Source organism: Toxorhynchites rutilus, chromosome 2 (genome assembly GCF_029784135.1).
Source record: "Toxorhynchites rutilus septentrionalis strain SRP chromosome 2, ASM2978413v1, whole genome shotgun sequence".
Lineage (NCBI taxonomy): Eukaryota > Metazoa > Arthropoda > Insecta > Diptera > Culicidae > Toxorhynchites > Toxorhynchites rutilus.
In genome coordinates this window covers 77964185-77979248 of record NC_073745.1, presented here as the reverse complement: position 1 = coordinate 77979248, position 15064 = coordinate 77964185, and the positions used below count along the sequence as shown (strand labels likewise).

The window sequence follows — 15064 nt, the reverse complement described above, 5'->3', positions numbered from 1 at the left end:
AGTCTAATATGAAAATTTCTTCAGGCACAATTTTTGTATAAGATTTTTCCCCAATTGCAACAAAATGTGGTTTTCGTGTAAAAAAAATACATATTTGATATAAAAAAGTTACTTTTTCATTCATAATTTTAATCTTTAAGTGTGTTCATTCCACCTGAAAATCCATTATAGTAATTGTCGCTTCCCAAAATCGTGATTCGAAGCTCAATTTCGTCAACGCGGATGTACTCTCTCGCTCCGAACTAAAATTTCTCCGCCACGTTTGGGCTGCCGGTCCGTATCGAGAAGTCGCTATGCCTGATAATATAAATACGAGGGCAGTCCGATAAGTACTAAGCCTACAAAAAAACAAAATTTTTGGAACAGTGGCAATTTATTTCTCAGCATAGTCTCCTTTTAGCTCGATACACTTGGCCCAACAATGCTCCAACTTCTTCAATCCATCTGAAAAATACGTTTTCGCGAGGTCTGCTATCTAGGCCTCCGTGGCGGCGATGACCTCCTCATTCGACTCAAATTTCTGCCCGGCGAGTGACTTTTTCAAGTTTGGAAACAAAAAAAGTCGCACGGGGCCAAATCTGGAGAATACGGTACATGGGGCAGCAGTTCGTAGTGCAATTCGACCAATTTGGCGGAATTTCCATTTTTACCAATTCTCTAAAATCCACGGACACGCCCGTTGTTTGTGCCGAAATAAAATGGGTATCATGAGACCTTTTCGCACCTACGGATGTTTTGCAATACATCGAATAAAAAATCATAGTTCGTGTAAATATTCAAATCAACTAAATACTTTTGTCCAGAATGTTAAGTTTGAATTGCAATAATATGCACCATGTATGCATCTATTCTTTATATTCCAACAGTTGCTGTATTTTATTGTTACATTTCAGTCTTCTTCCATGGGGTTATAGAACCCAACTCCAACATGCAAACGAAGTACCGTATTATAATACGAAATTGTTGAAAAGTTACCAAAACCAGCAACAAAATACTTGTTCTATAGAATTATTCATTCATTCATTCTTAAATGTCCTAGTCCTACGTCAAAAATGCGGTTTTATCTTGAATTATCTTACATAAAGCTTTAATACTGTTGAAAAACATCTTTTAGAAACAAGGAAACGTGGTTCGATTTAATTTGCATATATGAATATTCTATACTTTACAGTTTGATCAATAATAAACAGGGGTCTCAAAGTTAGTCAACTGTTGTCTCTGTTGATAACTAACGTGACGTCTCGCCTATCGTTCGTAGATTATGTCGATGATGATTGCATTCGATACAATCAACATGTTTTGAACCATGTGGAAACTCAGAAAAATGGAGTGGTGCTATAGTTATGAAACGCAGTGTAGGAGTACCGGTATGTTTTTTTGGTTTTTTTTCAAAAATTAATACTTTATTCTGCAAAATTGGTTACAAATTTATTTTCAAAGTATTGCTCATCGCTAGTCAAAACTTTTTCCCATCTTTCTGGTAATTCACGGATCCCTTTGCGGAAATAATCGGCCGGTTTGTCGGCTAATCACGAATCGATCCAATTTTTGACTTCATCAAAATAGGAGAAGTGCTGGTCAATCAGACTATGCTGCATCGATCGAAAAAGGTGGTAATCGGACGGAGCAATGCCTGGAGAATACGGCGGGTGGGATAGGACCTCCCATTTCAGCGTTTCCAAGTATATTTTGAACGGTTTCGCGACATGCGGCCGAACGGCTTTAGACGTCTCGTGGCTTCAATTCATACGGCACCCAATGCCCTATCTTTCGGATCATTCCCTTTGCTTTTAAGTGATCGGATATGGTTTGCTGAGCTACTCCAAGTGTATCTGCAAGTTCTTGTTGCGTTTGTGACGGATCTTCATCGAGTAAAGCCTCCAATTCTTCATCTTCAAACATTTTTGGGGGTCCGGAACGTTCTTCCAAGTCAAAATTACCACTTTTAAAACATGCAAACCACGTTTGACACACTCGCTCAGTTGGATCGATCATGGGCACCATAAACTTCCACCAAAATGCGATGACTTTCCGCAGCTTTTTTCTTTATATTGAAGTAATGAAGTAACACTCCCCGCAATGAAATCGGTATGAAATTCGACATATTCGAAGTGCCAAAAAAACTATGCTGTTTACGTTTCAACTTTTTGACATATACTGAAAAAGACGCGCAATGACAGTAGCTTTCCAACGAATGTCTGGAAATTTGATTCACTGGAACAATAATCAAGTTACGCTATCTGTTGTTGACAAGTGGAGCACAGTTATTTATGAAAAAAGCAAATCCAAGATGGCGGCCGCTACAAAATGGTGGATTACATATTTTATCAGTACCCCATCAATATGGATATCAAATGAAAGGGATTGACTAGTAGAACACAGTTATTTATGAAAAATGCTAATCCAAATTATCTCTTACCTAATTTTCTTCGGAATATTTTCATGACGCACTGTATCCTATTAGTCAAATCATTTCATTTGATACCGATATTCAGAGGATTGCAAAAAATACGTAGTCGACCATTATGTGGCGGCGACCTTTTTGAATTTATGTTGTTTATTATGTATTGTGTTTTCCAAGTCAAGCCATTCAGCTATTTTTTAGCGACAGCAAAAATGGAATGTTTCAAGATCATGGAATACGCAGTTTTATAATGACAGTAGAATTAAAGGTGTCTTTCAAATTTCAGATCAATCAGTCAACAGTAACTGGGTCAATTTTTTTATTAATTTGGGACAACCCTACAAACATTCAAACATACATACAAACATGTCAAGCTGATTGAAACCATTGAAAAAGTAATTAGTTATTTGGGGACTGCGGCCCCAAATGAAAAAGTAATTAGAATTTTTCAAGATCTGCTATGTTTTACTAGTCGAGCACTTTCATCTGCAACCCATATTGATGAAGTTTTGAAAAAAAATATATATGGCGCCATTTTGTGGTGGCGACCATTTTTGATTTCGGCGCTTGGTCGATTTTGTCGAAAAGTCGATTTTTGACGAAAATTTTTTTTTTCGTGATAGCAGTAAATCTCGACGTTTTATGCAATTCTAAGACATTTGGCATCAAAAAAAACTTTTCTTGAAAACCCCAATTTCCTTTACTCTCCCCTTGGGCGATTTTTCGATTTGCAGAAAACTAAAATTTTGAGATCTGCGACAATAGTAAATGAAGCCCGTATGAGCCAATATTTTGCAGAGGGTATTTTATCGTGCGAATCAACATTTCGTACGGAGTCCCGTATGAAATATCGATATGACGATTTTCATTGGCATCCAAACTATACGTTTTGCCTCGTATTCCGAAAAAACGACTATGTCCCAGAGTGTCGATTTTTGACCAAAAAAAAATTTCGAGATGACACTAGATTTCGACGTTTTGAAGTTTTTTTTTGAAGACATTTGGCATCATAATTTTTTATTCGAAACCCCCGATTTTCTTTACTATATTTATTAAACTATTTTTTAAATCATAGATTTTTTTAGGAACGCATCGAACGAAGCCAAGAAGTAAGACTTTTTCTAGCCTCATTCGTGTTTCCTTTCGCATATCTACAAAACATTAAGAAGTCGTAAGATACATCGACATTATAAAAGCAATTGAAATGCGCTAATGGATCCAATTAACGAGTTCGGCAGTGGATCAAAGTTAAGCCATGCACATTATTATTCCGCATGATAGAAGCACCCGAGTGGTGCTACGAGGTTTGATCAATTTACAACACGCCAATTTGTTCCCATCTTCAAGTTTTGCGGGAAGCGGCACAAAAAAAGAGACACCGGCAAACCGGTTCCCGGAATAAATCGCCACAGAAAACGACTGCAACAGAAACCACCGCTTATAAAATGTGTAGTAGGCTATAAATATTGTGGCGCGGTATTGTATTTCAAAACAAGAATTAACCGGGCAAACGTATCGCCCCAGGCAAACGTAACGCCCCGGGCAGACGTATACCGTCCGACGCTCGCTAGAGCTCGGTCGGACATTGCTAAAGGATCGTATCCTATGTTTCAAACTAACCGGGCAATCAGTGGATCCCAGGTTTGCGTGCGAGACACCGCCGCTTCCGACGGCGGGTCGGCGGTGGACTCGGATTGCGTCATCTTGGCGGCATGGGCCGCCTCGATTCCTTATCCTCGCCAAATGGGGACTTCGTCCCCATTACATTGTCCTCAGAATAAATTTCGAAAAACGAGAACAAGAGAATAAATTTATAATAGAAATGTGAGGCACATGATGTTTTTCCCGCGCCAAATATTTCTAGCCTACTACACTTTTTCTAAGCGGTTGTTTCTGTTGCAGTTGTTTACTGTGGCGATTTATTCCGGTCACCCGGCAAACCATGTCTATCGCCTTTCGTTTTCCCTTTCCCGGAAAGTAAATCTCGCGCTGAGCAACATTTAAATGAGAAGTGTATGTTTTATCGTTCGGTCTTGCTTCGAATTTTCCATTCCCCCTGAAACACCACCCGGCCCGCCACCGCCCGGAACGTACCTGCAGCAGCGTGGAAAACTTCCGCGAAATCTCCTCGTTCTTTTTGTCGTTCTCGTCGAGCCGATTTGCATACTCGAGTGTTTGCTTTTGCTGCTCCGCCAGCAGCTTCTGCTGTTCGCCAATTTGTTTCGCCTGCTCGGTTGCCTTCCGCTTGCAAGTACGCAACTCGCTGCGTAACACCGATAATTGATTATTGTATCTGCGATTTTTTTGTTGTTGTTGTTGATAGGTTTTCCACCGAGTAGGAACCGAGAGGAAGAAAAAAAAAAATGATGGAAAAGGAAGTAAATTGGTTAGCTCTGTTATCGTGGCACACACATCGAATGGAATTTTTGTGGGGAAGGATATATGTGCGAAAACTTACCGTTTCATTCCCTGTTTTATTTTGCGGATACCCTTCCGGAGTACCATGTTGCTTTGGGGCGGCGAGGACGAGCTCGAGTGTGACGTGTCGCGGGATAAAATGGAGGTTCTCACTCATTCTCTTCTCTCCCATCCACTCTCCTCTCCGATCTTCTCTTCTCTCCCATCCTCTCTTCTCTCCTATTCTCTCTTCCCTACCATCTCTTCTTCTCTCTCATTCTCTCTCTTCTACCATCCTATCTCCTCTATCATCCTCTCTTCTCTTCAATCCTCTTTTCTCTCTCTACCTCTCTTCTCTTCTCTCTCATTCCCTCCTCTCTCTCCTATTCTTTTTTCTCACCCATCCTCTCTTCTCTCTCATTCTCTCTTCCCTCCCATCCGCTCTTCCCTCCCATTCTCCCTTATCTCCCATCCCCTTCTCTCTCTTTTCCCTCTCTCTTTCTGTTCTGTCTCTACTCTCTCCTTTCTCTCTACTGTATCTCACTCTCTGTTCTTTTCATCGTCGTTATTTCTTTATTTCATTCCCTTCATTCTTTTTTCTCTCTCTTTCTTTATTTTAATTCTCGCTCTACCTTTTTTCTCTTGAAATGGAGCAGAACTTGCATCCTCGTTGAGATGGAGCAAAACTGTGTTGACATAATCATGCTCGCCGGGAGAGATTGAGAGAGAAGAGGGGAGAGAAAGAGAGAGATATAGAGAGGGAAAAGGGGAGAGAAAAAAAGAGAAAGAGAGAGATAGAGAGAGGGAGAAGAGGAGAGAAAGAAAGAGATAGAGAGAGGGAAGAAGGGGATAGAAAGAGAGAGATAGAGAGACAGAGAGAGGTAAAAGGGGAGAGAGAGAGAGAGAAAGAGAAAGGCAGAGAAAGAGAGAAGAGAAGAGAAAGAGAGAGATAGAGAGAGAGAAAGAGAAAGGCAGAGAAAGAGAGAAGGGAAGAGAAAGAGAGAGATAAAGAGAGAGAGAGATAAAGAGAGAGAGAGATAAAGAGAGAGAGAGATAAAGAGAGAGAGAGATAAAGAGAGAGAGAGATAAAGAGAGAGAGAGATAAAGAGAGAAAGAAGGGGAGAAAGGGGAGAGAGAGAAATATAGAGAGAGAAAGGGAAAGATAGAAAAAGAGAGAGAGGGAGAGGCAGAGATAGAAAGAGAGAAAAGAGAGAGAGAGTGAGAGAAAGAGAAAAAAGAGGGAGAGAAATAGAGAGATTTCCGGTCTCTTGCCAGCGAATGGAAAGCGAATTGTGTGAAAAATACTGATCTGCCCTCCAAACGTTTTTATAGTTCTATTTGCGGTTTCGTGGTTTCGAGGACCAGATCCACAAGCACTTTATTTACATATTTTCGAGGTATCGATTTTGTTTTGCTGACCTTAACGAATTTACTAGTTATTTAAAAAAAATGTTGCGCTTGACCGTTTCCAATCTTCTACAGCAACTGAGAAGTATTTAAATTGAAATTTCTAGTTAAAAACAATTAGTTGTGTCACAATTGTCCACCTGCATTCAGGCTAAAGCTATGAAAAAAATGCTATGATAGTTTTTAAGGTGACGATACCAAAGAGACCCCGGTTTTTAACGAAGTATTGGGTATGAAATTTACAATTTTTTTTCCTGAAAAGTTCATTCAAATACTTCAATTTTTGACGTTATGTAAAAATATTATCTTTTGGTATTTGAAATCGACACTTCAAAAACCACAAACACTAAAATTTTAAAGGTACAGGGAAACTTCGATATAACGTACACATTTCCAAAGTGCAAAGGAAACATTTTTTGAATATTTTTTTTTCTGAAAGAACAATGAAAGAACTATTTGTGTTGTGATGCATGCTAAAACATGGTTTGTACCTTTAATCAATCCAGAAATACAGCTGGTTTTGTGATTCCGGATTCTAAATGAATCAAGCTTTAATCAACAGTACGAAGGGAAACATCATGAGAAAAACTGGCTTTGTCTTCTAATTGAATTTATTCATTAACTTTACTAAAATAGCAGCACAATAATGTATTTTAGGCTACGTTTGTGAGTCCTTTATTATGCTTCGATATAACGTACAATTCGATACAACGTACAATTTTGAAAGTGAAATGTACGTTATATCGAAGTTACCCTGTATTGCCTAAATGAAAACAATAAGAACATGATTATCAGTTCAGCGGTTCAAAAGTATCGAATATTCAACAATGGGAATCTTCGACAAAATTGTCAGAAAGGCGAATTCTTAAACCAACCTAATTTAGGGTTGTGTGTCGGTGGATTCTTTTTGATGATAATTTGTACCAGGTAGTTCATAGTAACGAGCTTCACGAAAATCATTTTTCATGGAAGTCGCAAGAACGGGTAGGAAAGAATATTGCATCGAAGGATGTCTGTGTTCGTGTCAATTGAATTTTTGTACTCACGTCTTTTACGAGAACTAAAATCTCCACCTGCGCATGGCGGATTCTCTATAGTAGCATGTTCGAAAAAGAACCTGAAACTGTTGAAAACCAAAACAGATGATTCAAGGCCTCTAAGGAGGATAGTTGTAATTATCCAAGGCTATCACGCAAAGAAAGCAATGGATAACTCCATAATCACATTACTCACCACAGTGAATCCTGTTTCTTACCTTCTCCCACTAACAACTATCCCTTCCTTAGGGAACCCTAGGGAACCACGCTATAGAAGCCTTCGGGCGGCGAATATAATACTAACATTCCTTCCCTTCCACTGCTGACTGTAAGGACGTGGCCGACGTCGTTATGATTTGCTACTCCCAAGCGTCATTCGGTGTTCTTTGTGCAATTTCGCTGGTTCAGATCAATCACGGACAACAACTACGAAGTGTATAGTCTACCCAAGCTCAAGCTCATGTCTTTCACGAAAAATAAAATTTGTCATACATATTTATCATAGTCGTGCGCATAACGCATTCAGACTATTTGATATTAAAAAACACGTTGTTTCGGGTCTTGTTGTATCTCTTGGTGAAATACCAGCACGAGTAATTTCATAACGTATTTATGGAATATCAAACGGGAAAATTACATTGGATAGATTACTATCCATGCTGTTCCAATCCATCCAGCTCCGAATCTGTGACGGAATCAACCCTTTCCTGTTGAATTTAAATCAGTACAAAGATTGGGTAATATTCAACAACATTGTCTTCACAGTTTACTCTCATTTTCTCGAAGCAGACTTACTCAGAAGCTTCCTAATCGGATCTAAAATGGTCTGGGATACGATGGGGTGGTATTGCATCTTCGACACTGATCTCTCCCGGCTCATTCTGCTGAAGCAAACCCTGAAAGACTTCGGCCCATCTCACGACGACGCCACTACAAACATAGATTGGATTAAAGTTTTTCGTGGTCGTTTCTGCTCATTTTATTCATCTCGACATACATTGCTGCCGAGCGAGCGCGAAAGGCAATATAATTCCAGTGATTGTTTTCACATTCCGCATGGGGCGGCCAGATTGGATTGAAGCTTCTCGATTGATTGAAAATGGATCCATCATCCTTTGTTTTAACAATGCTGGAGGATGTTTCTGGGAGGCCAAGGCTTCCCCCTTTGTTAGAAAGATGTGGGCACCGCTACTACTGATTGGTGATTGTTTCGTGGATCAAAGGAGAACATGGATAAAATGCCGATGAGACTCTCGCTGTTATCGAAATAAAAATCTGATGATCTTCGCACCTCTTCTCAGCACCATCATCGACAAAATGCTGGGGGTGCCTCTCTCATCTCTATAATCAGTTCGAAACCTGCAGTAGTTTCCTTCTCCCACAAATTCCCCGCACAGCGATTAAATTTATCCTGCCGCAACAGGCTCGGAAAAAAATTTACGAGGAAGCTAGACGGATATAAACGTTCTGCTAGAAGATTTATCGCACCAGTCAGACATATTTCAATGATACTTGGAATAATGGCTCTCATTGATGAATGGAAGAAGTGCAATATAACAGTTTTTTCGTCGCTTCCCGGTGGTGTCCCGAAAAAAAAGAACCCAGCAAATTGTCCCTTCAGGAGCAATCTGTTCCATTCCGCTTCCGTCCGCTATTGCACATACATGAAGTCGACGACAAACCCAACGAGTTCCGAGTGCTGCTGACGGTACACTACACCGTTACGCGGCAGCTTTTCAGCGCCACCTTCGCGGGCCCTTCCTCCCTTCGCTTCGCACGCGCGATATTCGGTGAGATTGGGTATGTACGGAAAAGGTCACGTACGTGACAGAGCGATATATAGATTTTCGCTTTGACAGTTTATCTATTTGTCAATCAGACACATTTCGCGTGCTGGGCACTGGGCCCGGGAAGTTTGGGAGAGCTTGAGAGGGGGAACCATAACAGTTCGTGAGGTGTGGGCAAAAGAGACGAATACTCAGATATAACAACACTCGAAATAGGTGGTGAGCAATTCTCGACCAAGATGTCGCCTTCGTTCTGCTGAGGTTCGTTGGAGTTTCGCGTCGTCGGGGCCGATTTATTCAAGTGAAATGATTATACTCCGGCCTTCCGATGATGGCCCATGATGGCGCCCTGAAATCTTCTCGGTATACAATTCTATCCCACTTACCCCGCCAGGAAAGAAACAGCAGTGTTTCCTCTCGATATGTTTGCCGAATGTCATCTGCAGTAGCGATAGACGCATCGAACACGTCTCAAGAATATCGCACTCGCACGCCAGCGGATGATTTCGTCGGGCAGATTCTCTGTGGGAAAGAAACGGAAGAGGGAGAGAGAAATTTTATAATCAATAATATGTGAAAATGACGAAAGTAAATGGCTTCTTTGGAAGTTTGGAAGCCCTAATAGAACCATTCTCAACCACCCCAAAAAGTAAAGCCCAACACCCGAAGACTATTGCAGAGAGCGCTCAAACAAGTAAAGGGAAAAAAAAACAATTGATTTATCGTTGCCACCCGGACTGTGACACCGGGGTGTCACAGGTTTCTATTGGCCGATTGTGACCGGGTTGTTGGTTTGTTTGGAGGAAAGTGGACGTTTCTTCAGGGGAGCGATAGTGAAAACAAACAGATAATAACAATGTTTTTGTGGAAGTTGAATAAACGAACCTTGAAAAATTTTAGTAGAAAATGGACCGAAGAAAAGTGGATTTAAAGTATGTAACAACAGGATAAGCAAATCTTTTATCAGTTAATTTTTTTTATAATCAAATTAGAAGAGTTTATCTTGCATCCGAGTACCGTATACCTCTACCGAATAGGTGAAGCATGATTTTTTTGCCACCAGTTCTTAACCAACAACGAAGGATTGTCGTGCTCGTGTCAATTAAAGAATAGATTTTTGTACTCATGAATTTATAGAAATAAAATTCACCATATAAGTGGAATGTCATAGTCGTCTAGAGGGTTGCTCAGACGATTTGATTTTTAATTAATAAATGAGTGAAAAAGGATAATAATGATATAAGGGTAGAATATGGTATAATACGAATTTCAAAAAATCGAGGGGTTGTATCCGAGACACGATCGCTTAGGACGTAGGATCTACGCAAAATTTCATAAATAACTTCTTAGTAAAAAGTTCCGAGACCCTGAAAAGGTTCAATGGCTTGTTTGGTTTTGTAGAATCCTTTCGAGAAGCAACGATTCCTTCTTGCCAGCGCGAGAACAATACACTAATTGGTCATATGTCGCAATTTGTTTCTTCATATCAATGCACTGAGTATTTAACGAGAGGCATCTTCCGTGCATCGCGATTCAACAAGCATCAAACAGGTGGCATTTCACACAAAAAAAATTTTTTGTTGTTTTTTGTTTGTTCCATTCAGTTATGAGTTACAGGGTGTTAACAATGAAGGTTAACAAAGAGAAAATTAGGTACTGTTTACACATTTTATTTTATAAATGCTGAAATTGTGATTGATATTTAGGTGCCGATACTGCAACAGTAAAATACGTGCAATTTAATTTATTTTCAATTTTTTATTTTTTTTTTGTAAATTGTAAATTTTGTAAGTTTTTTAAATTTAAATTTTTTTTTTTTTTTTCAGTGCAATACATTAGTTGTTTTGCATCAGGACGACGCAAGGCCACACAATTTCGAGAGCTTGATTGGGATGTTTTAATGCATTCACCATATAGTTCGGACCTGGTATCAAACGATTATCACCTTTTTCTCGCATTGGAAAATTTCCAGAGTGATAAGAAATTGAGATCAAGAGAAGATTGTAAAAACCTCTGTAATAGAGACATTATGAAGCAACCTTTAGAATGGCAACAAATTTTCCATCAAAACGGTGCATATTTGACCCAAATCGGACAATCCGAAGCATATTAAAAATAGTTTTGAATTCACCAAACAATAATGGATTACTTTTTCCCCAACCTAATGTCTCTGACTTTACTCAAAACCGCGTTTATTTGTTTCTTTGTTTCATTTCCCATTACTGATTTCGAACGACATACTCATTTAAAAAAAAAAATGTAACATTAAACCGCTGGATTGATTTCCTATCTTTTTACATCTATGAAAAGTATTTGAATAAATTTACTAAGAAAAAAAAACTTTCTAAAAATAAAGAAATGCAGACAAAAAGTTATTAATGTAGACGAAAATTATAAGAAAATGTTTTCTATGATTTTCGATACCAATGAGATCCTTGCTTTCCAAAAGTCTTTCATTTATGTAAGTTCAGGTTTAATATAGCTCAGGCGCATGCGTTTGCACAGACCCTAACACAGACTACAAAAGTAGGTTCTCTATTCTGTATTCTGTATTCTGTATTCTGTATTCTGTATTCGGTATTCTGTATTCTGTATTCCGTATTATGTATTCTGTATTCTGTATTCTGTATTCTCTATTCTGTATTCTCTATTCTGTATTCTGCGTTCTGTATTCTGTATTCTGTATTCTGTATTCGGTATTCTGTATTCTGTATTCCGTATTCTGTATTCTGTATTCTGTATTCTGTATTCTGTATTCTGTATTCTGTATTCTGTATTCTGTATTCTGTATTCTGTATTCTGTATTCTGTATTCTGTATTCTGTATTCTGTATTCTGTATTCTGTATTCTGTATTCTGTATTCTGTATTCTGTATTCTGTATTCTGTATTCTGTATTCTGTATTCTGTATTCTGTATTCTGTATTCTGTATTCTGTATTCTGTATTCTGTATTCTGTATTCTGTATTCTGTATTCTGTATTCTGTATTCTGTATTCTGTATTCTGTATTCTGTATTCTGTATTCTGTATTCTGTATTCTGTATTCTGTATTCTGTATTCTGTATTCTGTATTCTGTATTCTGTATTCTGTATTCTGTATTCTGTATTCTGTATTCTGTATTCTGTATTCTGTATTCTGTATTCTGTATTCTGTATTCTGTATTCTGTATTCTGTATTCTGTATTCTGTATTCTGTATTCTGTATTCTGTATTCTGTAATCTGTATTCATACATTTTATCCATTTTATCAATTATGTCCATTTCATCCATTTTATTCGTTTATTTATTTATCCATTTTATCCATTTCATCCATTCCATCCATTTCATACATTTCATCCATTTTATCCATTTTATCCATTTTATCCATTTTATCCACTTTATCCATTTTATACATTTTATCCACTTTATACATTTTATCCATTTTTTTCATGTTATCCATTTCATACATTTTAACCATTTTATCCATTTTATCCATTTTATCCATTTTATCCATTTTATCCATTTTATCCATTTTATCCATTTTATCCATTTTATCCATTTTATCCATTTTAGCCAATTTATCTATCATATCCATTTTATCCATTTTAGCCAATTTATCTATCATATCCATTTTATCCAATTTATCTATTTTATTCAATTTATCTATTTTATCCATTTTATTTATTTTAGTCAATTTATCTCTTTTATCCATTTTGAGCTTGGGTAGACTGCACACTTCGTAGTTGCTCTCCGTGATTGACCTGAACCAACCAAATTGCACAAAGAACACACAGAATGACGCTTGGGACTAGCAAATCATTCTCGTTGTGCAATTTTCGGTGATTCGAGCTTTAAATGGTCAATAACGACGCCGGCCACGTCCTTACAGTCACCAGGGAAAGGGAAGGAGCGTTAGTATGATAATCGCCGCCCGAAGGCCAGAAGGGTCGCTTCTATAGCGTGGTTCCCTAGCGAATATCATGGAAGGGATAGTTGTTAGTGGGAGAGGTAAAAATCAGGATTCACTGTGGTAAGTGATGTGATTATGTGAGCGACTATCGTGACTATCGATCACTCAACGAAGTGAAATTCACTTGTATTACAACGCGCGACATAAATTACTTTTAGGTAACCTAAAAAGGTAGACCTGTTAAATCAATTCGACCGGCTATACATTTTACTATTTAACACATCTTTTTATCGAAACGCGACGGAAATCTGAGAAGGCAACCGAGATAAAATATATATTCGTTTATTTATCACACGTACTCTCCATCAAAATAATTCTCCGCGTTATATTTGGGAAACCTGAGAAGGTCTCTAAAATCACACGTATTTTTTATCTAACTTAAGAAGGCAACCGAAGGTAATTCCCTACAAAAAAACTCCAGCTGGCGATATATTCAGTCATTCATTACGCGTATTCCTTATCGTAACTTTCCGATCGCGACAATGAAGGTTATTTGCTCAGGATACCTACAATATTATACTCAAATCGACGGCGGTGGACACAGAGTAAAAACTATATAGATACATAATCACTCTTATACAAAACGAAAAAAAAAACATGAAAGAACTACAACATGGAACTCTAACTCTTCTACACGTAGGGTTTTATTACAATGTTTTTTTTTAATTATACATTAACATAAATAAATCTGAGACACCTTCTGCTTCTCCACTGAATTGCAAAAACATTACAAATTTCTACAATTTTGTTACTCATGTAGCAATACTGGATCTATGCCAAATGAAAATCACCTGGCATCACTGTATGCCGCAAAACATCAGACACATGCGCACATACAGAGAAAAAACTAAATATATAACACACAAAGCTCCTACTCTGGGTTCCCTGGAATAAAACTACAAGTATATGTGTAAGAGCAAGAGAGGGAAAACCCCCATAATGAAGTGCGCGCGACGATTGACTGCGCAACGAAACACATATTTTTCACCCACATCCTGAAGAACTAAAGAATTAAAGATCTACTTGAAGAAATGTATAAGAATATATGAATAACAGGAAACTTAGCTCATTACGCCTGTTCACTCCATGGTGATACCATCCTTGCGACACGTACAAGTACACATTCGCCGCAAACCAATGAAGAAAGAAGAAAAAACACCAACCACACAGCCGTCGTTAGCAACATATTCAGCAGAGCCGTCTCCCGTTCCACCCATATCACCACCCACCACTTCATACTCATCCAATCAATTTATCTCTTTTATCCATTTTATACACTTTATCCATTTCATTCAATTTATTCATTTTATCCATTTCATCCATTAAAAAAGAAAATGAAAGGTATTTTTGATACACTTGTCAGAAAAAAATATACTGCACTTCAAAAGCATAGTTTCAGACGAAAACGTAGAATATTTTTGTTTTTCATGGTTTTTGAAGAATCTAACTCAAAGCTTTCTAATTCAGCTTTCTTATGTTTGATTCTGCCACGTTCAGGCTTTGTTACATAAAATAACAAAATTTCAAAGAACCTTTCTTAGTCATTTTTAGATACATTTCATAATGTTAAGTGTTTCTTTTCATTAAAAAACATTGTGACTTTTCAATAAATACATCTTTAATCAATGGAGACGCATGGTTTTATTAAATGAAACACCACTTAACATATTTTGAAAAAAAAAGTATCTCAAAAATGAAAAAAAGGCTTCCCGATATTTTGATACTTTATGTTGAACACCTCAAAAACCACAAAGAAAACAAACATAAATATTTTCAAATTTAAAAAAAATCATACCTTTATTTTGACGAGCCTGACACGGGATCACTAAATGTAAACTTTGTAAAATTGAAGCATTTTCTAACAAAAATATATTCTGTATTCTGTATTCCATTTTCTCTATTTCATCCATTTTATCCAATTGAATCATTTTACTCATGTTACCCAATTTACACAATTTATCCACTTTATTCATTTTATCCATTTTGTCGTATTATCCATTTTATTGATTTTATTAATTTTATCCATTTTACACATGAAAAAGAAAAATGAAAAGTATGTTTTATCCACTTCTCATAAAAAATTG

The 15064-nt window shown here is 37.6% G+C and overlaps 1 protein-coding gene across 1 annotated transcript in view; it reads right to left on the bottom strand.

The window, feature by feature from the left end:
- Positions 1-15064, bottom strand: part of LOC129765854 (uncharacterized) — a 257295-nt gene that overhangs the window by 13792 nt on the left and 228439 nt on the right. The window contains exons 5-7 of the mRNA XM_055766292.1: positions 9336-9554; positions 4863-4970; positions 4499-4697 (exon numbers count right to left, since the gene is read on the bottom strand). Of these exons, the coding sequence (XP_055622267.1) occupies positions 4499-4697; positions 4863-4970; positions 9336-9554 (526 nt within the window). The remainder of the gene's footprint in view (positions 1-4498; positions 4698-4862; positions 4971-9335; positions 9555-15064) is intronic.